We start from the raw sequence: 23427 nt of genomic DNA, 5'->3' as shown, positions 1-23427 counted from the left end.
AAAGGGATTGGGCATAGGCGCCACCCCTAGTGGCGACTTGCCCTACCCATTAAGGGTAGGCGCCAACTAGGGTGGCGCCTATGTACACAATTAGGGCAAATTTTGCCCATTTGTGTAATTTTTTTGAAAAATGGGTTAATTTTGAAATTTTTTTTAAAATTCTGGATATTTAAAAAAAAAATTCACATCTAGGATTCAAGTTTTTCGAAGTCCTACATCACTTAGTTTTGTGAAGGAAGAGGGAGTTCAATGCAATATATATGATTCAAGTTATTTATTACAAGATGTACAAGTCAAAAGTACTTTAATATTGTATTTCACTTTTTATATTTTCACTTATACTCTTATGTTAGAATGTTGTGAGGGGTAGTTAAATATTTATTTTGTAGAGTGCGGGTGGTTGGGGTCTTAGGGATGGTTGAGGGTAGTCTATGTGTTGTAAAAAGTTTCATATAGTGTTATTTGTAATACCCTAACTTATTTAGCTATTTATTTGTTTAATTAATTATTTAATTATTTATTTATTTAAGTGATTAAATTATTTGAATAATTATTTTGTGTAATTTTAGGTGGTTTGACCGGTTTGTAGTATTTTCGGAGAATTGTGCTTAATTAAATAATTTTAGTGAGGTTTAATTAATTAAATTATTAGAATTTGAGATAATACGAGGAGTTGGGTAAAAAATGGGAATAAAAAAAATAGATGGCTAGTAATAAAGAGTTTTTGGTTAGTTGGACCGAGGGTTAATTAAAAAGAAATAATTTGAATATTATATATTCAGAAAATTAGGGAATTATATTTTTTAGAGTTTTTTGGTCAGTACGTGAAAAGGAAGAGAATAAAGTAACAAGAGTGGAGAGATAGGGATTTGAAGAAGAAACCATATGAACTTGTTTTTGCTAATTTTACTGGAATTATAAGTTAAGTGGTGGATTATTCATCTAAGGGTGCCTAAATCATGAAAGGGCACATAGGTTTCCCTTATACTCCAATAGGATTTTTCTTCCATTGATTGATTGTTCTATTTGATGAGTTATATGAATGTAGTTATGTTTTATGCAATTAATCAATTGAAATTCTTACTCTTTAATTATGGTGATTGTTGTGTGTGCTAGACTGTTCATGAACATGAAGATTGGTATGAGATTGAGAGTTTTAAAGCATGACTGAAATTATGAATTTTTATGATTAATTGATGAAATAACATGTTAGATTAATAGGAAAAAAACATGCTCATCTATGTTAATCGAGTATGTATTTATTCTATACTATTTGAGGATGTTTGGGATTGGATTGGGTGTGTTTTGAAGGTTCTGCAATGGCAGAACATGTTCTTGGTTTTTTTAACAGGGTGACGGGCGTCACAAGCATAACTCCCTATTCGCCATGATGCTAAAGGGCGTCAGGTGTCTGGTGGGAAGACCTTCATGGTCTCCAGGAAAGCATAGGCCTCACTGGTCGTTACAGGTGTGACATGTTGAGGGATGAGGGTGATGATGGGCGTCACACTAGTAACGGGATACCCGTCATCATGTCAATGAATATGTTCTAACCTGCTGAGTTGGATTTTTGGGATTGTTTTGTCGTGCAATCAATCTTGGGTTGTTGTTTGGTGTATTTTGACGGATATGAGTTAATTAATTAAATGATATTATTAATTAAGTGATGTTAAGTGATATTATACATAAATGAGTGATATGTGTAATTGTGTGGTGAAAATGATGTGTATTTATGAATTGTGGTGCTTACTTGTTGATGAACTGTTGAGATTCATAGTGAGAACTACTAATGATCTAGTGAATGCATATTTGTTTACAGTTAGAGTGAGATTGTATTCATGTTTTTTCGTTGTGTGATTATGTACAGTCCAAGTTGGGTTGTATTGCATTTTATATGGCATGCATCATATGTGTCGTTATTACGAAAAAGGCATGTTCACTAGGTTTGAGTGGGGACTAATGATTTTCCCCAAACTCAGAGTGAGGGCTTGGAGATCAAAGTGGGGGCTTGGGGCTCGCAGTTGATTGTAACCTGATTCGTTTGAAGAACCAAATATTGAGTTGGTACCGTATGCATTGCGAGTCTGATTCAAAGTGGGGACTGTGACGAGCATGAATTGAGTCAATGTTGCATTGTATTACATAATGACGAGTTGTTTATGTAATGATAAACAATCTTATGTGTTTTATGTGATTTTGACTGTGATGTGGGTGTAATGTAATGCATGGTTTGAGGTGCATATTTTTTATGTGTATGACTCCATAATATGTGAATTTATCCTGATTGTTTTATGCACCATTTATTATTTGAATGTATTCTCATCCCCCTTTTTGTAAAGTTGAGTTTGTGCTCCTTTGGAGTACAGACAATTAGGTACCTGAGTAGGAGCTTGAGGTTGAGGACAGCGTTGTGCCTCCTTGGTTTCTTGTCGATCAAGTCTTAATGTTGGAGTCGCTCTGATATGTAACACGAGGGGAACGAGCTATTCTGTTATTTATTTTCTTATGTTGCATATATCTTCTATAATTGTATTATTGAACCACTATTTCAAACTTATTATTGTTAAGGCTTTTTATGCCCACTACAATTCTGCTGCTTATGAAATGAATCAAGTTTTATTTTTATGTGGTTCATGCATTTTTTATTGATGTTGAGTAGCATTATGCTTAGAGAATATTCATGTTATACACATTTTTATTTATTTAATTGTCGAGTCGGGAAATAGGGTGTTACATAGTGGTATCAGGGCAAGTCGGTTTGTTCGACCAGGTTTTGTCATGATGTTTATTCCTTAGTATACGACATATGCATGAACATTGTCGATGCATGTTTCTTCTAATTGTTATTTGCTGGTGTGTAGAATAATGGATGAAAGAAATGATAGTGCTATTGTTGATGCTTTTGAGCCAATGGATCAAGCACTGTAGGGTCAGCTGAATCAGGCTGGTGATGAGTTCCTTGGATTAGGGAGATTTCAGAGAAATAATCAGTCGACCTTCAAGGGAAGATATGATCTAAAGAGTGCTCAGACATGGCTCAGGGAGATTGAGAAGGTTTTCCGAGTGATGGCTTGTACTGAGGAACAAAAAGTATTGTTTGGTACTCACATGTTGTTAAAGGAAGTTGATGAATGGTAGGATAATGCGCGTTAGAGACTAGAGGTTATTGGTACCGAGATTACTTGGGCTTTGTTCATAGCATATTTTCTAGAGAAGTTCTTTTCTGAAGACGTGTGCAGTAAGAAGGACATCGGGTTCCTTGAGCTGAAATAAGGAAATTCGACGGTTGCGGAGTATGCTACGAAGTTTGAGGAACTGGTGAAGTTTTATCCACATTATAATAGTGAGATTGCTGAGGGGTCGAAGTGTATAAAGTTTGAAAGCGGCTTGAGACCCGAGATTAAGCAACGTATTGGGTATCGGGAGATTCACCATTTTTGTGTGTTGGTAAATAAATGCAGAAGTTATGATGGGGATAGCAGAGCCCAATCTTTTCACTATAAGAGTCTTAGTGGGAAGAAAGAGAAAAGTGAGAATTGTGAGAAACTGTATAGTGCTCCAACTGACAAGGGGAAACAAAAGGTTGATCAAATATCTGCATGTGGGAAAGAGTGAGGCGTGGGAGGGATTGCTACTTCAATGAGATGTTTCAAATGTGGCGAGTTTGGACATCGTGCTCTTAAGTGCAAGAGCATAAATGTGAATTTCTTCAAGTGTGGCAAGCCAGGTCACTGAGCTACTCACAATAGGAGTAATAATTTGACTTACTTTAATTATGGATAATGAGGTCATATTAGTACTCAGTATGAGAAACCTAAGAAGGCTCAGTGTGAAGGGAAAGCTTTTTCTTTGAATGAAGCAGAGACCACTGCATATGATAACCTGATTACAAGTATGTGTTTTGTCAATAATATCCCATTGATTACTATTATTGATATGGGTGCGACACATTCATTTATATCTGTTGAGTGTGTGCCTATGTTGAATTTGGAAGTGTCTACTATGAAAGGTAACATGCTCATTAATACCCTAACCAATGGTTCAGTGATAACTTTGTTGGTGTGTCTGAATTATTCTTTGACGATTTATGTAGACATTTTGGAGTTGACTTAGTGTGTTTGCCTCTAAGTCAACTTTATGTTATTCTGGGAATGATTGGCTGGAGTTCAACCATAGGCATATTAGTTGTTTTGATAAATCAACAAAGTTTCTTGAATCCGAAGAGAGTACGATCCAAGTTTCATGGCCACGAGACATGTAGAGATTTCCTTGAAAGAGAGAGAGATAGTGCTTAAGTGTTCATGGTGCTTGCGTCCTTGAGTGAGGGAAATGATAGAGTGTTTATGGATCTACCTATGGTGTGTGAGTTTCTCGAGATGTTCCCAAATGACATTAAAGATTTTCCACTGAAGCATGAAGTTGAGTTTGCTATAAACTTAGTACCTGGTATTAGTCTCGTGTCGATGGCTCCTTATAGGATCTTGATGACAATCCACCATTGCATGAATTTAGTCAAAGAATCAGATAAAAACAAGTGAAAGATGAGCCAAAAGGAAAAAGAACGGCCAAAGAATGAGGAAAAATAAGTGTGAAGAAATTGGACTTAGTGAAAATTTGGGTGAAAAGGGAGCAAAAAAGTGGAGCTTCGAGAAAAATCACGCACACCATCGCGTGTGCGATAGTCCCATAAAAGATGCATTGTGTGCGATGCAAGTCATCATATGCACGATGGCTCCTTTTTCTGGGATTTTTCTGACGCATCTGATCCATTTTGAGCTCTTCTTAAGGGGAAATTCTACACTTTGATAGGGGTTACAAATTTTGGAGAGACACGATTTTTACAACATCATGGGTGATTTTTACGGCATTGGAAGCCATTGAAGACCGTTACTTCAAGGGAAATCATATGCTATTTTCATCTATCGATTTTGGTATTTTAATATGAATTATGAGTAGCTTAACTCCTCTAGGTTAGGTTGTGTTATGATGAATTTATTTCAATATTGTTGGATAATATGTTGATTTGACATTATATGAACCTTTTGATCTATAATCCTATTCAATTGCTTATTGTTCTTAATGCTTTTTATGTGAGATACTCTTTTAAAATGATTGTAGGTATATAAGGGATACTAACCATTATTCTATGTGTTGGACCTAGGACAGTTGTTGTACTTACGCTAGTTGAATATGAATAAGAGACCCCAAGTAGTGGCATCGGGAATTAACGTTATGCGCACCACCTAATCCTTCTTACACTGGTGAACTAGGGATAAGAGGCTCTGAATAATGATTAATGAGTTATTTCGTGAGGGGTCAGTTATAGCGGCTTTATTAATTTGTTGTGGGGTTATAGTGATAAGATCATTCATATAAGGCATCTGTCATACCCCAATTTTGTCCGGCCATTTTGGTTTAATCCATGAGATTTCTTTGTTTCAAAAGTCTCATATTTAGAATTTGCATTTTTTAGAAACATGTATGTGTTTTTTTTTAAATTAAAACTCCCATGTTTAGATTTTTTGTATTTTAAATAGAATTGTGTTTTTTTAATTAAATGTTCCATGTTTAGATTTTTGTATTTAAAATAAAATTGTGTTGTTTTTAAATTAAAAAGTTTCATATTTATATTTTTGTATTTAAAATAGAACTGTGTTTTTTTTTTTAAAATTAAAAGTCCCACATTTAGATTTTTGTGTTTAAATCAGAATTGTGTTTTTAAAAAAAATTAAATTACTATACTTAGTTTTTGTGTTTAAGATTAGAATTATGTTGCTCTTTAGATTAATTCATTATACTTAAGTTAGGAATATATTGTTTTTAAAATTAAGTCATTTTACTTAAGTTAGAAATTTGTTTTTAAAATTAAGTCATTATACTTAAATTAGAAATTTGTTTTTTTTTTAAATTAAGTCATTATACTTAAATTAGAAATTTGTTGTTTTTAAAATTAAGTCATTATACTTAAAGTTGGAAATTTGTTGTTTTTTAAAAAAAGTTGAAATTGATTAGTATAAATAAATATTGAGTTAAATTTTGAAAAGCTTAAAAGATAATTACATAATTAAAATTTAATTCAAAAAAAAATTCCTAATAATCCAAAACAATTGCATAACTGGCCAAAAAGAGAAATTCCAAATTAAGTTTGTACATGTTACAAGCAATCCCTAAGTTCATAATCCAAAAGATCTCTGTTACATCAGAAATAATTTTATTAAAAAATTGGAATAAGCTGTAAACACAGCAGTTTGAAGCAAATTTCACAGACTCTTCCAAAAGCTCTTTTGGAAGTTCCCAATTCAAAACCAACTCTTCAGAACTTTTCCAAAACCTGTTGAATAACAACCCCCATTTTTCAATCAATCAGCATCAACATCACTTCACATGCAAAACCAATTCAAAATTAAAAAACAGCTTATCAAATAAGCACTTAAAAAGCTGGAAAATAATTAATAGAAAGAGAAGATTAATATGTTACACAATGAATCAAAGAAAGCGGTCAGAAACACACTGCATTATCCAAATAAACAACTTTAAATTCATAGATTAATCATCCCACAAAATCTGGAAATAGGATCCAACAAGTTATCTCACAGAAACCAACATTCATGTATATAAACCACAAAACTAATTAACAGTAACAGAGGTTTTTTTTGATAAAATCCAGAAGAAATTTTCAAAGTAATCTTTTCTCTGTTAACTCCAAAGAACAAAAAACACAGTAAAACAATTCTTCAAAAAAACCTAAATCACAACAACAACAGCAAACACAGCAAGTTACTTTCAAAAAGCTCTTAAAAAAGGTTAATAGCAAAGCACAACATCAAGAACAACCGAGCGATTTTTGTTTTTTTTTTGCAAAACCAGAACACAACAACCATAATATTTCTCAAAAAAACCTAAAAAACGAAAACAGAAGGAGAAAGCTTATCTGGAGACGGGAGAGAGAAGGCATCAGCGTCGACGACTTCATCTTCTTCTCCTTCCAACAGATCGTTCAAACACCTCCTCAACCGACTCCGACAACGAATCTCTCTCGATCTCTTCTCGTTTCTCGCTTTCCTCTTCTTTTTCTTTTTTTTTCGTTTTAAGTTAACCTAGGTGGGTCTGTTTCGGGCCTTCCAGATTTGGCTCATTAATCCCTATCAACACCCCCCATACGATTGGTTGGTTCTTGTTAAGACCATAATGATTTTTTTTTAGAATGTTAATTGGAAAATATCTTAGAGTTTAATTAGATAAATTTTTATTTAGAAATAATTATAGATTAATTAGAATTTCTATTGTGATTTAGATTTGTTTTAGAATTTTAACTTAATTTAGAATGATTTTAAAATTTAAATCTTTGTTAATATTTTAGAGTTTTAATTAGTATTTTTTTTGTTTAGAAATAATTGTAGATTAATTAGAACTCTATCGTGATTTAGATTTTTTTTAGAATTTTAACTTAATTTAGAATGATTTTAAAATTTAATCTTTGTTAATATTTTAGATTTTAATTAGTTTTCTTTTTTTTAGAAATAATTGTAGATTAATTAGAATTCTATTGTGATTTAGATTTATTTTATAATTTTAGTTTAATTTAGAATGATTTTAGAATATAATTTTTGTTAATATTTTAGGATTTAATTAGATAATTTTTTATTTAGAAATAATTGTAGATTAATTAGAATTCTATTGTGATTTAGATTTATTTTAGAATTTTAGTTTAATTTAGAATGATTTTAGAATTTAATTGGAAAATATCTTAGAATTTAATTAGATAATTTTTTATTTAGAAATAATTGTAGATTAATTAGAATTCTATTGTGATTTAGATTTATTTTAGAATTTTAGTTTAATTTAGAATGATTTTAGAATTTAATCTTTGTTAATATTTTAGAATTTAATTAGATAATTTTTTTATTTAGAAATAATTGTAGATTAATTATAATTATAAGGTGATTTAGAATTATTTTAGAATTTTAATTTAATTTAGAATGATTTTAGAATTTAATCTTTGTTAATATTTTAAAATTAATATTTTGGATAATAGTTTAGAATTGAGATTTTCGATAGTTTAATATTGTTTTGAGTTTTAATTTAATGATACTTTTATTAATTGTTTAAACTTTAGTTATTTATTTTAGATTTAATATTTTATTGTAATTCTCTTGATTATTTCATGTTGATTTCAATTAACACCTAACATTTAACAATTAACTCTAATTTTTAATTTCCGCAATTAATATCTAACTCTTTTAAATTCCGCTTCTAACATTTATTTATTTATTTACTTCACTTTATGCTATATCATTGTACATTCTTCATCTCATCTTAAAATGAACCTAAAAATGATAAAGACTTAAAAGATACAAAAGGATTATAATTCTCATGTCATCAATTCAAACCAAATTTTTTTAAAACAAATAGAACTTCTCGATTCAAAGTCGAGCCCATTTTAAATGCCTTTGTAAGTCGATCGCTTGAAAAAGCATCGTCATCAACCTCACATGGCTTACTCTTGGGCTTTCTTACAATGGGACCTATTCGGTTTTAATTAATCTATTAAATGGATTATTCACCAAATAAATTCAATTCATTCACAAGAATGCAAATTTTAAAGCCTCGATCCGACATCGAAAGTTAAATTAAAATATTTAATCACATTTAAATAACACTTCATTTGAAAATGAAAAGGGGGATGGTTTTGAGTTTTCAACTCCTCTCCTCGATTATTTGAATACGAGTTTTCTTACTCGGTTAGTCAAATGGTCGTCATTTCTAATTCATTTAAGCACAAACAAATCAAATCCTTTTACAACAAGAAACTAAAAGGGAGATAACTTTGAGTCTTCAATTTTTTCTCCACGACTATTTGAATACAAGTTCTCTTACTTGGTTATTCAAATAATTGTCATTCCTCTACAAACTTCTAAACCCGATTAAATCAAATTATTTTCATAATAATCTAAATGAAAAAGGAGATGACTTTGAGTCTTCAACTTCTCTCCTCAATTTTTTGAATACGAGTTCTCTTACTCGGTCAGTCGAACAATTGTCATTTTTTACAAACATACAACTTAATCAAATCATTTTCATAACAAACTGTACGAAAAGGGAGATGGTCTTGAGTTTTCAATTCCTCTTATCAAATGCTTGGATATGAGTTGTCTTACTCAGTCATTCAAGTACTTGTCGTTCATTTTAAAAAATACATCAACCATACCCAAACCTATTTTCATAATCACTCAGATGAAAAAGAAAGTGGTCTAGAGTCTTCTATTCCCTTTCCCAATTATTGGGATACGAGTTGTCTTACTCGGTTATCCGAGTATTCGTCATCCAGTCAAAATACATTAATTATCATTAAAATCCTTTTACAATTAAGGATAAAAAAAGAAAGCGGTCTAGAGTCTTCTATTCCCTTTTCCCGATTGTTAGGATACGAGTTGTCTTACTCGACTATCCAAGGAATTGTCTTCCAACCAAAAACATCTCAACCAAACAAAATATCCAACATATTAATTCAACTTGTCACCTCCGTGTGATCAAAACTCTTTTAAAAAAGAACAATATTTAATCCTTTCTGATGCGCACAACAAACTAATGCTTAAGCTTCCGCCAAGAGTAGACAGGCCAACGTTTAGCCTTTAGGATGCGATCTAAACAGTCGTTCATTAAAAGACACCAACCAACCGTAGTTCCCCGAACTACGAATGCTCTGATTTCCTTATTTAAGGATACGTAGGCAGGAGATTGCTGTATCTTCGTGAGCACACTAATAAAAAAAACCTTCCCTTTCCTTTTCTGAGGTTCTCATCCATTTCTATTCTCAATATCTTATAACCCAAAAATAACAAACAAACATAAATTAACACACGAAATACAATTTAGAACTAAAAGGTTCCCGTTGGGTACAACGGACGTAAGGGGTGCTAATACCTTCCCCTTACGTAACCCACTCCCGAACCCGAATATGGTTGCGATGACCATTATTCCATTTCCTAAAGGTTTTATCGATATTTTCCTATCCCTTCATTGGGATAAATAAAGTTCGGTGGCGACTCTGTTCGAACGTAATTTTTTTCCGTGACCATCGTGAGGAATCGTATTTTTCGAGATGCGACAGCATCAAACATCAACAATAGAGAAATAGGGGATTCTAAACACAACCTGACTGTTTTCATACTTCTACTTAAACACTTATTTACTTTTCGCATTGTAAACTCTAAAACCCTTTTTTTTTTACTATTTTATAAACATTGCACATATTTTGTCTTGTTAAAAAGCAATCCCCATGGATTCAATCTTTTTATTACTGCGACACTATCGGTACACTTGCAGAGAAGTCATCAAGTTTTTAGCATCATTGTCGGGGATTGTTGATATTTCAACAAGGCAACGCTTGTGCAATGTTTTATTTTTAGTATTTTTTATTTTCTTTTTATTTTCTTACTAACCATAATGCTACTGAGGTATTTCCTGTTTGTGTACGCGCAACTTAGGATCATCATTGACACCATTTGATCCAGAAATTAAAAGAACAACACATGTTATCAGGAGAGAAGTCAGGGAAGCAAATATTGCTCAAGGGATCTTAGTTGAAGATCAACCTCTAATTTTTTCTGACTCTGAAGAGGAAATCACCATGGCAGCTATACCATCCAAAACTATGGGGGATTACTATAAAAGAACTGATGAAGGACAGGTTTCGAGAGGGTTTATACTGGTAGATCCTGCTAACTTTGTTATTAAGAATTTTTTGCTTTCAAGTTTACGAGATAATTCGTTCGACGGGAACACGATTAGAGGCCTATGGGAGCATGTTGCACGCTTCTACGAAACAACTTCGATGTGCAAACTAACCGATGTCATTAAAGACCATGTTAAGTTGAGGTTATTTGGGTTCTCACTAATTAGAAGGGCTAAGGACTTGTTACTTTACCTTCCAAATGGAACAATTAGAACTTGGAAGGAATTGGAGGACAAATTCCTAGAAAGATTCTTCCACACTACTCAGTTTACCAAGCAAAGAGAAGAGATTGTAAACTTTGAGCAACAGGAAATTGAGTCGCTGTATGACTCATGGGAAAGATTCAAATTTTTGTTACATAGATGCCCAAATCACAATATGAATAATATGGAGCAGATGCAAAATTTTATTAAAGGTCTCAAGAGTCAAACACGTATGTTGTTGGATGCTTCCACAGGAGGCACTATTCGATAAAAGACTGAACCACAAGTAAAATACCTTATTGAGAAGATGTGTATGAATGGTACCGTTCAAAAAGCAAAAGGTTGGTAAAAATCGAAACTGGGGCACACCTAATGGCATGTTAGTTGTTGATACCTATACTGCACTTTTAGCTCAGATTGAATTGTTAAATAAGAAGCTAGCTAAAAGCAGCTTAGGTAAAGCTAACGTGAGCCATGTACAAGCAATTATGTGTGATTTTAGTGGAGGAGGACATGCAAATGGAAGGTGCTCTTTAGAAGGGTCAAGTGAAAAAGTCCAATTTGCTAATTTTCAAAAGAATAACCCTTTTCCAACACCTACAATCCGGGTTGGAAAGATCACCCAAATTTACATTGGAGCAATACCCAAAATTCAAATGTTAATCAAGGTATGTGATCGGTCACCATTTTCACTGCCCCGTGTTAGGCTGACACTGACAGTGTCAGCTTGACACGGCCAGTGCCAGCCTGACACGGCCAGTGTCAATCCAAAACACTAATTTTCCAATTTTCGGGCTTTTTCACTAGGCTTTAGCTGCGGGGATATTTTGGAGATTTCCACCTTCTGCCAATGGATTTTCACTATATTAGGAGAGTTTCTACAATAGAAAAGGGGGGGGGGATCTTGGAACGAGGCAAACACAGTATTGTCAGACGAGTAAGGATTACAGAGATCAAGGAATGTGGAGAGCGGAAGGTTTTCATGAGCGGAAGCGATTGAAGATCCAAGTCATCCAATTACTTGTAATGTGTATCTTTTTTATCTTGAATTCGTTTTGAACAATATGAGTAGCTAAACCCCCTAATGCTAGGGGGTGTCCCTGATTTAGAATTGTAATGACTTTGAGTTTACATTTTCATTTATAATATTATTCTTACGGTTACCTTTTGATGTGTTTAATGTTTTCTCTTTCGGACCAATCGAGATTGTTTTGTAGTTATCAATTAGGCTGGACTGCCATTGATAAGGTTTTCATAAGACTACTCTACAGTAGATATCACCTAGGACTAGGGGTACCCTGTATGAACCAGAGTATTCTTGATATAATAAAGCTTAACTTCACCCTAATTGCCTATGGACATAGAAATTAGGGTAGATTGATTAAATGTTTTCTCACCAAGGACTTGAGAGAAAATACCCTTGAGAACTGGTAGTAATTGATATTTGTTGATGCAATAGTGACTCAGAGTTATTACAGGGATAAATCATACACCTTCCCTGACATTGTTCTTCATATCTTGTAAACCCTTATTTTTTATTATTATTTTCCTTTGCCTTTATTTTTATAATTTTGAATTAAAAAACCCCAATTATAATTTTTTGTTTAATTGAATGATGAATTGAACTCAATATTAACTTGCAGTCCTTGAGATCGACATTCGGGGAATTTCCCCTTTATTACTATAATAGGCAAAATAGTACACTTGCTATTTTCCCGATCAGTATGCAATAAGGCAAACAAGCTCTATTTCAAAGGAAACATTCACAGTTGGAAGAGCCTTGCTAAATTTCATCAAAGTCACACAAAGTAGCTTTGATTAGGTAAATAAGAACCATGAAATAATAAGTAGAAACCATGATGCATCAATAAAAAATTTGGAGATGCAGATTGGTCAATTATCCAGACAAATAACTACTTTTCCAAGATCAAGTGGAGGATTTACATGTAACACTGTAGATAATCCTAAGAATGAATCAAGTAAGGATGTGGAAACAGGTTTTGAGGTGATTACCGAAAAGGGTAAAGATGAAGTAGTTAAAGAGGGTGTGATTGAGAAAGAAGAAGATGTGATTGAAAAAGAGGAGAGTAACAATCAAGGTGACCTAGAGGAAAAAGGATTCACCCTTGATAAAATTATAGATAAAAACTCTCCTTGGAAGAGAACAAAGAAGCAGATCTTGAATGATCCAAATCGCGAATTACCATATTACACCAAACCATCATATCTCATAATTGAAAAGAAATCGGTTCATGACGGAGAGGCATGGATGTTTGCAAAGTTCAAGGAAATGTTAGCTACACTCCAGGTAATTATTTCGTTCCATGAAATTTTAGAACTGACTCATAAGTATCCTAAATTTATGAAGGCATTACTAAAGGGGACGAAAGAGAAAGTGGTTAAGGAACAAGTAAACATGACTGAAAAGGTTGACATGGTAATGCCTCAAACATTGGCACCCAAGGTAAAAGACTCAGGTAAGTTTACTATTTATTGTAATATTGGTGGAGTGAAGATCCCACATGCTCTATGTGAATTAGGATCTAGTATAAATGTCATGCCGCTAAAAAAAGTCAAAGAATTGAAAGTGGGTGAGATCACACCGAGTGACATGACTCTCACTTTAGTTGATTCATCTGTTACTCAACCACTTGGCATCTTACGAGACATGTTATTACATGTCGATGGATTAGTGTTTCCTGTAGATTTTTAGTACTTGATACAAAAGGAGATTCATGAGGGTCTGTTATTCTCGGATGACCATTCTTGGCAACTGGAAAAGCAAAGATAGATGTAGAAATTGGTGAACTTGTCTTAAAGTTCAACAAAGAAAAGTGGTTTTTAAGATGTATGAATGGACACTATATATGAAGGATTTAGAGACATGCTACCAATTGGAAGAAAAATGTAGTAAGGTTCATAAAGAATGACAACAAGAGCTTTGAACGACGTGAGGGTATCCCTTGCACCTGACATGTTTTAAGCATGGGACGTCAAGCTAATGGCGAAAAAGAAGCGTTGGATGGGAGGCAAGCCATTAGTTATAACCAATTTTTATTTTATTTTGCAGAATTTACACTATATTATTAGAGGCCTCCCAAGAGGAGAATTAGCTACTCGAGCATGCCCTTTCCATGACTATGTATACTATTTTAATGAACAAGTTTGTAGATGTTTTTTTTTCCTTCTAGATTTGCAAGTTTATCACTTTAGCATTGAAAAAATGATCCAAAAGAAACTTGATCATCAGAATAACAACTTACAACTTGAAGGAAAAGGATGAGAAAAGAATCAACTAACTTGTACTCAACCTACAAATACCTCATATAGCAAGGTTTGAGCCAAATAAATTTCATTATTCACTTTTCTTTCTTTTTGAGTGCGCATCCATGCATTATTATTTCATCTGGTTTGATCTATTTCCGCTTAAGTTCACCTGGTTTGAATGACACATATTGAGGCCATTTTTTATAACTTTAAGCCTTTTTAAACCACCATGTAGTAATAGGTACATCAATTGCTAACCATTTTGAGCTTAACCTTTCTTTCGGTGACGTAGCCTAAAATTCTCAGCCATATGACTTGAAAGATCTTTTCTTTCCACCCTCTGTTTGGGGTTAGGTAGAAGTATAGTTCCTAAAATATATGAAAAAGATTATGTTTTGGGTTGTTCTTGGAAGTGAGTAAAGTTTTAAGTTTGGGGTTTAGGTACTAGAGAAAATTGGCAAAATTTTCAATAATTATGAGGAAATAAGAAGTGGAAAATGGCACTTATTAAAAAAAGAGAAAAGAAAAAGAATGTAAGTATAAGAAAGACCAAAGATCTCTAGTACCGACAAAAAGGAGCAAAGAGGTTTGATGATAGAAGGAGAACTAGGCCCCTAACTCCATTTAAACTTACTTTCCTAATAATATCCTACCCAAACATAAGCCAAGTTACAACATGAAAAGACCTCCAATGTGTGTGTTGTGTTTTCTATGACGAGCTATATTAGAACATGATCAAGATAAGCATAATTGATTTTGCATGTTGATTGAGAGACAACCCTATCCATTGAGTGAGTTAAAGTGAACTGAGATACTAGTTGAGTACTCGTCAATGTTTGAGGACATTTTTCAAATTTTTCGGATAGAAGTTGGAAGCTACAACGATGGTCAGGTAAAAGAAAAGTTTAATTTTGTGATGTTCGATTGTTATTGTGCGACTTGTTTTTTGTTGAAATATCTAGTTGCAAGCGAGTTACTTGAGTATAAGCACTGATTCAAGTTTGGGGTTATGATGACAGTCCATCATTGCATGAATTTAGTCGAAGAATCAGATTGAAACAAGTGAAAGATAAGCCAAAAGGAAGAAGAAAGAGCAAAGAATGAGGAAAAAATAGCTAAGTGTGAAGAATTGGACTCAGTGAAAATTTGGGTGAAAAGGGGAGCAAAAGAGTGCAGCTTCAGGAAAAATCACGCGCACCATCGCGTGTGCGATAGTTCCATAAAAGTTGCATCGCGCGATGCAAGTCATCACGCGCGCGATGACCCATTTTTTGGGGTTTTTTCTGACGCATCTGATCCATTCTTAGCTCTTTTTAAGGGTAAATTCTGCACTTTGAAAGGGGTTACGAATTTTGGAGAGCAAGGCACGATTTTTACAATATCAAGGGTGATTTTTAGGGCATTGGAGTCCATTACTTCAAGGGAATTTATATGTTATTTTCATCTATCGATTTTGGTATTGTAATCTGAATTATGAGTAACTAAGATCCTCTAGGTTAGGTTGTATTATGATGAACTTATTTCAATATTGTTGGGTAATATGTTGATTTAACTTCGATTAAACCATTTGATCTATAATCCTATTCAATTACTTATTGTTCTTAATGCTTTTTATGTGATATACGCTTTTAAAATGATTTTGGACACATAGGGAATACTGACCAGTAGTCTATGTGTTAGACTTAGAATAACTGTTGTACTTACGCAAGTTGAATAGGAATAGGAGACCCCGAGTAGTGGCATATGAAATTAACATTATGTGCATCACCTAATCCTGCTTACCCAAGTGAACTAGGGATAGGAAGCTTCGAGTAGTGATTGGTGAGTTATTTCACGAGGGATCTATTATAGAGGCTTTGTTAATTCACCCGAGGTTATAGTGATAAGATCATTCATGCAAGGCATCAAACATCAAAAATAGAGAAATAGGGGACTCTAAACACAACCAGACCGCTTTTGTACTTCTGTTTAAACACTTATTTACTTTTCGCATTGCAAACTCGAAAACCCCCTTTTTACTATTTTCTATACATTGCACATATTTTGTCTTGTTAAAAAGCAGTCCTTGTTTATTCAATATTTTTATTACTGTAACATTATCTATACACTTGTCGAGAAGTCATCAAATGTCTGCTTCAGAACTGAGTGAGCGGAAGAAACAATTAGAGGATCAACTTGAGAAAAAGTTTGTTTGACTAAGTGTTTCATTATGGGGAGTGCCAATGTTGTTAGTTAAGAAGAAAGATGGTAGCACGAGGTTGTGTGTTGACTGTCGACAGCTGAACAAGGTTACTATTAAGAACAAGTATCCACTTTCGAGGATTGGATATCTAATGGATCAATTGGTTGGTGCTTGTGTGTTTAGCAAGATTGAGTTGTGTTTCGTTATCATCAGATTATGGTGAAACCAAAAGATATTCCAAAAATTGCGTTTAGAACGAGATATGGTCATTACGAGTATTCAGTGATTCAGTTTGGTATGTCTAATGCACCTGGAGTGTTCATGGAGTACATGAATAAAATATTTATCCGTACATAGATCAGTTTGTGGTTGTATTCATCGATGCCATTTTGATATATTCGAAGTCTGATGAAGAATATACGGAACATCTGAAAGATGTATTGGAGACCTAGAAAGAGAAGAAGTTGTATGCAAAGTTGTCTAAGTGTGAGTTCTAGTTGAAAGAAGTGAGTTTCCTTTGTCATATGGTATCTAGTGGTGGAATTGTAGTAGATCCATCGAAGATAGTTGCAGTGTTGCAATGGGAGACTACGAAGTCCGTTACTGAGATAAGAAGTTTTATTGGTTTGGCTAGTTACTGCAGGTTTATTGAAGGCTTTTCGAAGTTGGCATTGCCTTTAACTCAGTTGACTTGAAAGGGTCAAGCTTATGTGTGGAGTGTTCAGTATGAAGAGAGTTTTCAAGCACTCAAGAAGAAGTTGATGTCTTCTCCAATTTTGATTTTTCCGACTCCGAGTAAATCCTTTGTTTTGTATTGTGATGAATCAAAGACAGATTTGAATGTTGTATTGATGCATAATGGTCAGGTTATGGCTTATGCTTCTAGGAAACTGAAAGTTCATGAAAGGAATTATCCTACGCATGACCTAGAGTTGGCAGTCGTGGTGTTCGTATTGAAAATTTGGAGGCATTATTTGTCTGGTTCCAGATTTGAAGTGTTTAGTGACCACAAGAGTTTTAAGTATTTTTTCAAATAGAAGAAGTTGAATATGAGACATATGAGAAGACTCAAATTTTGGAATGATATTATTTAGGCTTGAGTTACCATCCAGGTAAATCCAATGTTGTGGTTGATACGTTGAGTATGAAGTTGTTGCACGTGTCGATGCTGATGGTTTGAGAGTTGGAATTGATCGAGAAATTTAGAGACATGAGTTTAGTGTGTGAAGAGACTCTTAATAGTGTGAAGTTAGACATGTTGAAGCTAACTAGTGGTATTCTTGAAGCTATCAGAAAAGGTCATAAAGTCGACTTAGGATTGACCGACTGGTTAATGTTGATCTATCAAGGTAAATGAGGTGATTTCAGAATCGACGAGAATGGTGTGATCAGGTTTAGAGACATGGGTTGTGTGCCAGATGTACCATAACTTAAGAAGAGTATTCTTGAGGAAGATCATATAATTGGTTTGAGTATTCATCTTGGTGCCACTAAGATGTATTAAGATTTGAAGAGAATGTTTTGGTGGCCAGGAATGAAGAAAGAGGTAGTTGAGTTTGTTTATGCATGTTTACTTGTCATAAGTCAAAGATTGATCATCATAAGCCATTGAGTTTGATGCAACCATTGAGCATTCCTGAGTACAAATATAGTATTTCCATGGATTTTACGATGAGTTTGGGTTATTATTGACAGACGGAATAAATTGGCTAATTTCATACCGATTAAGATCAATTATCATTTATAGAAGTTAGCCGAGTTGTATTGAGAAGATTGTTAGCTTGTATGTCATTCCATCGAGTATTGTGTTAGATAGAGATATGAGTTTCATATCGAGATTTTGGCAGAGTTTGCAGGAAGCGATATGTACTAAGATAAAGTTGAGTTCTTCTTATAATCCTCAAACAGATGGTTAAACAAACATGACTATTCAGTATTTGGAGGATTTGCTGAGAGCTTGTATTTTAGAGCATAAAGGTAATTAAGACAATTATGTACTGTTGGTTGAGTTCACTTACAATAATAAGTTACATTATAGCATTTAGATGACACCGTTTGAGGCGGTGTATGGTAGAAGGTGTATGACACCTTTGTGTTGGTATTATTCTGGTGAGAATGTTGTGCTTGGGCCTGAGATAGTTCATCATACTATTGAGAAGACCAATATGATCCAAGAGAAGATGAAAGCTTCACAGAGTCATCCGAAGCATTATCATGACAAAAGGAGGAAAACACTTGAGTTCCAAGAGATATATCATGTGTTCCTAAGAGTTACTCCGGTAACTAAGGTTGGCCGTGTGTTAAAGTCTAAGAAACTTACGTCGTGTTTCATTGGTCTATTTCAGATTCTTCAGAGGGTAGGAAAGGTGGCCTACTGAGTTGCGTTATCACCGTATATTTTGAATATTCATGATGTATTTGACATGTCTCAGTTGAGGAAGAACATTCCTGATCCATCTCACGTGATCCAGTTGGATGATGTGCAAGTTAGAGAGAAATTGACAGTTGAGACTTTGCCGTTGCGAATCGAGGATCGTGAAGTGAAGTACTTATGAGGCAAGGAAATCTCTTTAGTGAAGGTGGTTTAGTGAGGTCCTTCCGGTGACAGTGTAATGTGGGAGCTCAAGAGTCGGATAAGAGAGTCTTACCTAGAACTTTTCTCGTCAAGTGATTTTTTAGGGTGAAAATTTATTAAGTGGGAGAGAGTTGTAACACCCCAAATTATTTAACCATTTATTTATTTATATATTTAGTTATTTAATTATTTATTTTATTTAAGTGATTAAATTACTTGAATAATTATTTTGTGTGATTTTGGGTGGTGTGGCCAGTGTGTAGTATTTTCGGAGAGTTGTGCTTAATTAATTGATTTTAGTGAGATTTAATTAATTAATTTATTAGAATTTGAGAAAATATGAGGAGTTGGGTAAAAAGTAAGAATAATGGAAATAAATTATTAGTAATGAAGAGTTTTTTGTTAGTTGGGCTAAAGGTTAATTAAAAAGAAATGATTTGAATATTATATATTCAAAAATTAGAGAATTAGGTTTTTCAGAGCCTGGTGGTCAGAACGTGAAAAGGAAGGGAATAAAGAAACAAGAGTGGAGAGCTAAGGCTTGGAAGAAGAAACCATATGAACTTTATTTTGCTAATTTTGTTGGAATTATAAGGTAGGAGAATTATTCATCTGAGGGTGCCTAAATCATTAAAGGGTAGAGAGATTTTCTTTACCCTCAAATAGGATTTTTCTTCCATTGATTGATTGTTCTATTTGATGAATTATATTAATTGATTCCGTTTTAAGCAATTAATCTATTGAAATTTGTGTTCTGTAATTGTGATGATTGTTGTGTGCTAAATTGTTAATGAGCACGAAGATTGGTATAAGATTGAGAGTTTTAAAGCATGAATGAAATTATGAATTTTTATGATTAATTGATGAAATAACATGTTAGATTAATAGGAAATAATATGTTAATCTATGTTAATTGAGTATGTATCTATTCTGGATTGTTTGGGATTGGAGCGGGTGTGTTTTGAAGGTTCTTCCATGCATAATGCGTTTTTGGTTATGCTAACGGGGTGATGGGCATCACCTGCATGACATCCAGCTCATCATGATGCTAACGGACGTCAGGTGTCTGACAGGGAAACTTTCATGGTTGTTAGGAAAGCATAGGCCTTGCCGGTCGTCACAGGTATGACATGTTGAAGGATGGGGTGATGACATACATCACCTGGTGACGGGTTACCCGTCATCATGTCAGTGAATGTGTTCTGACCTGTTGAGTTATATTTTTGGGATGGTTTTGTTGAGCGATCGATGTTTGGTTGTTGTTTTGATGTATTTTAACGAATATGAGTTGATTAATTAAATGATATAATTAATTAAGTGTTGTTAAGTGATATTATAAATAAATGAGTGATACATGTGATTGTGTGGTGAAACTGACGTGTACTTATGAGATGTGGTGCATACTTGTTGATGAATTGATGAGATGCATAGTTCAAAGTGAGAACTACTAGTGATGTAGTGAATGCATATTTGTTTACAGCTAGAGTGAGGTTGAATTCATCTTTTGTTGTTATGTGAATATGTACAATCATAGTGGGGTTATATTTCATTTTATATGTCATGCATCATATGTGTCATTGTTGCAAAAGAGGTATGTTTGCTAGTTCAGAGTGGGGACTAGTGACTTGTCACAAGATCAGAGTGGGGGACCGGGGTTCGCAGTTGATTGAAACCCGGTTCGTATGAAGAACCAAAGTTGAGTCGGTACCGTATGCATATAAAGTTAAGTTGTGAGTCTGGTTCAGAGTGGGGACCGTGACGAGCATGAATTGAGTCAATGTTGTATTGCATTACATGATGATTATTTTTGTGTGTAATGATGATTAATCTTGTGTGTTTTATGTGAGTTTGACCGCGATGCGGGTGTAATATGAATACATGGTTTAAGGTGCATATTTGTTATGTGTATGACTCTATAGTATGCGAATCTATCCTAATTATTTTGTGCACTATTTATTATTTAAATATATTCTCACCTTTTTTTGTGTTATTGTGTTTGTGCTCCTTTGGAGTACAGACAATCAGGTACCTAAGTAGGAGCTTGAGGTTGAGGATGACGTTGTGCCTCCTTAGTTGCTTATCGGTCAAGTCTTATAGTTGGAGTTGCTTTGATATGTAACACGTGTGGAACAATCTGTTCTATTATTTTTTTCTTACGTTGCATATCTCTTCTATAATTGGCTTATTTAACCACTATTTCAAACTTATTATTGTTAAGGCTTTTTATGCCAACTATTTCATAATTCAATTGCTTATTAAATGAATCAAATTTTATAGTTATGTGGTTCATGCATGTTTTATTGATGTTGAGAAGTACCCTGCTTGGAGAATATTTGTGTTATACATGTTTTATTTATTTAATTGTCGAGTTAGGAAGCAGGGTGTTACAATATTCTCTGGTTGTCAACTGAGAATGGTCATGGTTTTTTCTACAATTTTGGAGTTTTCACGTTTATCTCTTGTGTTGTTATTGTGTTCCTTTTTTCTCTCTATGATTTTCCCCATCAAGTGGTATCAAGAGCCTTGATTTGATGGGATATAATTTTTTTAGTATGCTCTTTGGTTGCCGTTTTGTCAGATCTTAGTATCAGAAAATAAATTTTATACTATGTGTTGGTTGGGAAAACTTTGTTTTGCTGCATAAAAGATTTTGGCTGAAATGTCAAAATTTTCAAGTGCAGTGAAGATTGACTTAGAGAAATTTGATGGAAGAATCAATTTTGACTTGTCAAAAATTCAAGTCAAAGATGTTTTGATACAATTAGGACTATAGAGGGCATTGAAAGGGAACATTTCCAACATGGACAATGAGAAGTGGGAGGAACCAAATTTGAGAGCTTTGAGTATAATCCATATGTCTTTGGCTAAGAATATTCTTGCGATCGTTCTTGGTACGTCATCAACCAAATTGGTTTGGGAGAAACTTGAAGGTCTATATCAAGTAAAAAGGTATATCAAATTGGTTGTTGTTGAAGGAGATTTTTCATATCTTGTGTATGGATGAACATACGAAAATATCTAATTATCTAAGTGTTATCAATGGTATTGTTTATAAGTTAAAAACTATTGGAGTCGAGATTGATGATGAAGATAAAATTTTGAGACTCATATGGTCTCTTCCATTTCTATGAGCAGATTAAACCTTTTTTAATATATGGTAAGGAAAGTTTGAAATTTTAAGAAATTTCTAGTAAAATTATTTATGAAGAAAGAAGATTGAAGAGAAAGGATAATACTTCATCAAACTCATCATTGGTAGTAAAATTATTAGACATATAAAGTATAAGTGTCCTGATGGGGCATCGTTAGATAAAGGCTCTAAGTCAAATGCTAACAATGTCTTTCTCGCTGTGAGAGAGAATGAGCTTCTCTGAAAATTATGAAGTGCGTCCTCATGAAATTTTCGCTGCCATGATAAAGAACAATTTGTTTCTATAGGGGTAACACACAAGCATTGATTAAAGTGTGTTGTGAGATTGTGTTGATAGTTGAAGAGCTTCCTACCAACACGAAAGTTTCACCACAAGTTTTTAACATATTTTTCGACATATGAAATTTTTTGAAGTTATTTACCTTCAAGTGAAGTATACTCTTCTTTAGGTGGAGTATGACAGGTTTTTAAAATTATGATTGTCGGTGAAGACAATGTGAAAATTCTTGGAGTGGTTTAACTTCAAGTCACTATACTCTTTATGGTGGTGTATGATTGTCGGTGAAAATAATGAAGTTAATGTATTATTTTCAATCAAGGCGGAGATTCTTGGGGTTGGTTGAAAATATACATGTTGAAGAAGTTCCACATTGTTTAGTTTTGTGAAGGAAGAAGGAGTCCAAGGCTACATATAGGATTCAAGTTCTTCGAAGTCCCACATTGATTAGTTTTGTGAAGAAAGAGGGAGTCTAAGGCTATATATATATATATATATATATATATATATAATTCAAGTTCTTCATACAAGATGTACCAGTCAAAAACACTTTAAGCTTGTATTTGACTTTTTATATTTTCTCTTATACTCTTGTATTAGAGTGTTGTGAGAGGTAGTTAAATATTTATTTAGGAGAGTGTGAATGTATTGGGGTGGTTGAGGATAGTCTATGTGTTGTAACGATTTTGATATAGTGTTATTCTCTGGTTGTCATTTGACAATGGTCGTGGGTTTTTCTCTAGTTTTGGAGTTTCCATGTTAATCTTTTGTGTTATTATTGTGTTTCTCTTTTTTCTCTATGATTTGTTTTTTCCCAACAGTGACCTTAAACACGAAAGGAGGAAAATTGTGTTAACTGTTATTTTTAAAACTTTTCGCAAATGATTAGTTTTTAAGTTGAATGATTTTAAGAAGAAAGCAGAAGAAGATATTAGGCAAAATGTTTAAATTGAAACCTTAAAGTCAATTACAAATTCACAAGATTACTAAGCTCTTGTAGTATATTATTAGCACTAGAACATAATTACACAACTCAT

At 33.6% G+C, this 23427-nt stretch overlaps 1 protein-coding gene across 1 annotated transcript; it reads left to right on the top strand.

Moving 5' to 3' along the window:
- The first annotated feature begins 18432 nt into the window (after nt 1–18432).
- Nucleotides 18433–18942, top strand: LOC127094406 (uncharacterized). The gene is made up of 2 exons (XM_051033246.1): nt 18433–18744; nt 18820–18942. The coding sequence occupies exons 1-2, from the start codon at nt 18433–18435 to the stop codon at nt 18940–18942; spliced, it is 435 nt and encodes a 144-aa protein (XP_050889203.1).
- Nucleotides 18943–23427: the final 4485 nt, after the last annotated feature.

Source organism: Lathyrus oleraceus, chromosome 6 (assembly GCF_024323335.1).
Source record: "Lathyrus oleraceus cultivar Zhongwan6 chromosome 6, CAAS_Psat_ZW6_1.0, whole genome shotgun sequence".
Taxonomy (NCBI): domain Eukaryota; kingdom Viridiplantae; phylum Streptophyta; class Magnoliopsida; order Fabales; family Fabaceae; genus Lathyrus; species Lathyrus oleraceus.
Note: the sequence above shows the minus strand (reverse complement) of the source record. Positions and strands in the feature narration are given on the sequence as shown.

Bases quoted from the DNA above. Each gene is read 5' to 3' on its own strand.
- LOC127094406 (XM_051033246.1), top strand. From the start codon at position 18,433: ATGACACCGTTTGAGGCGGTGTATGGTAGAAGGTGTATGACACCTTTG. The intron at 18,745-18,819 runs GTAGGAAAGGTG...GACATGTCTCAG, and splicing joins TATTTCAGATTCTTCAGAGG to TTGAGGAAGAACATTCCTGA.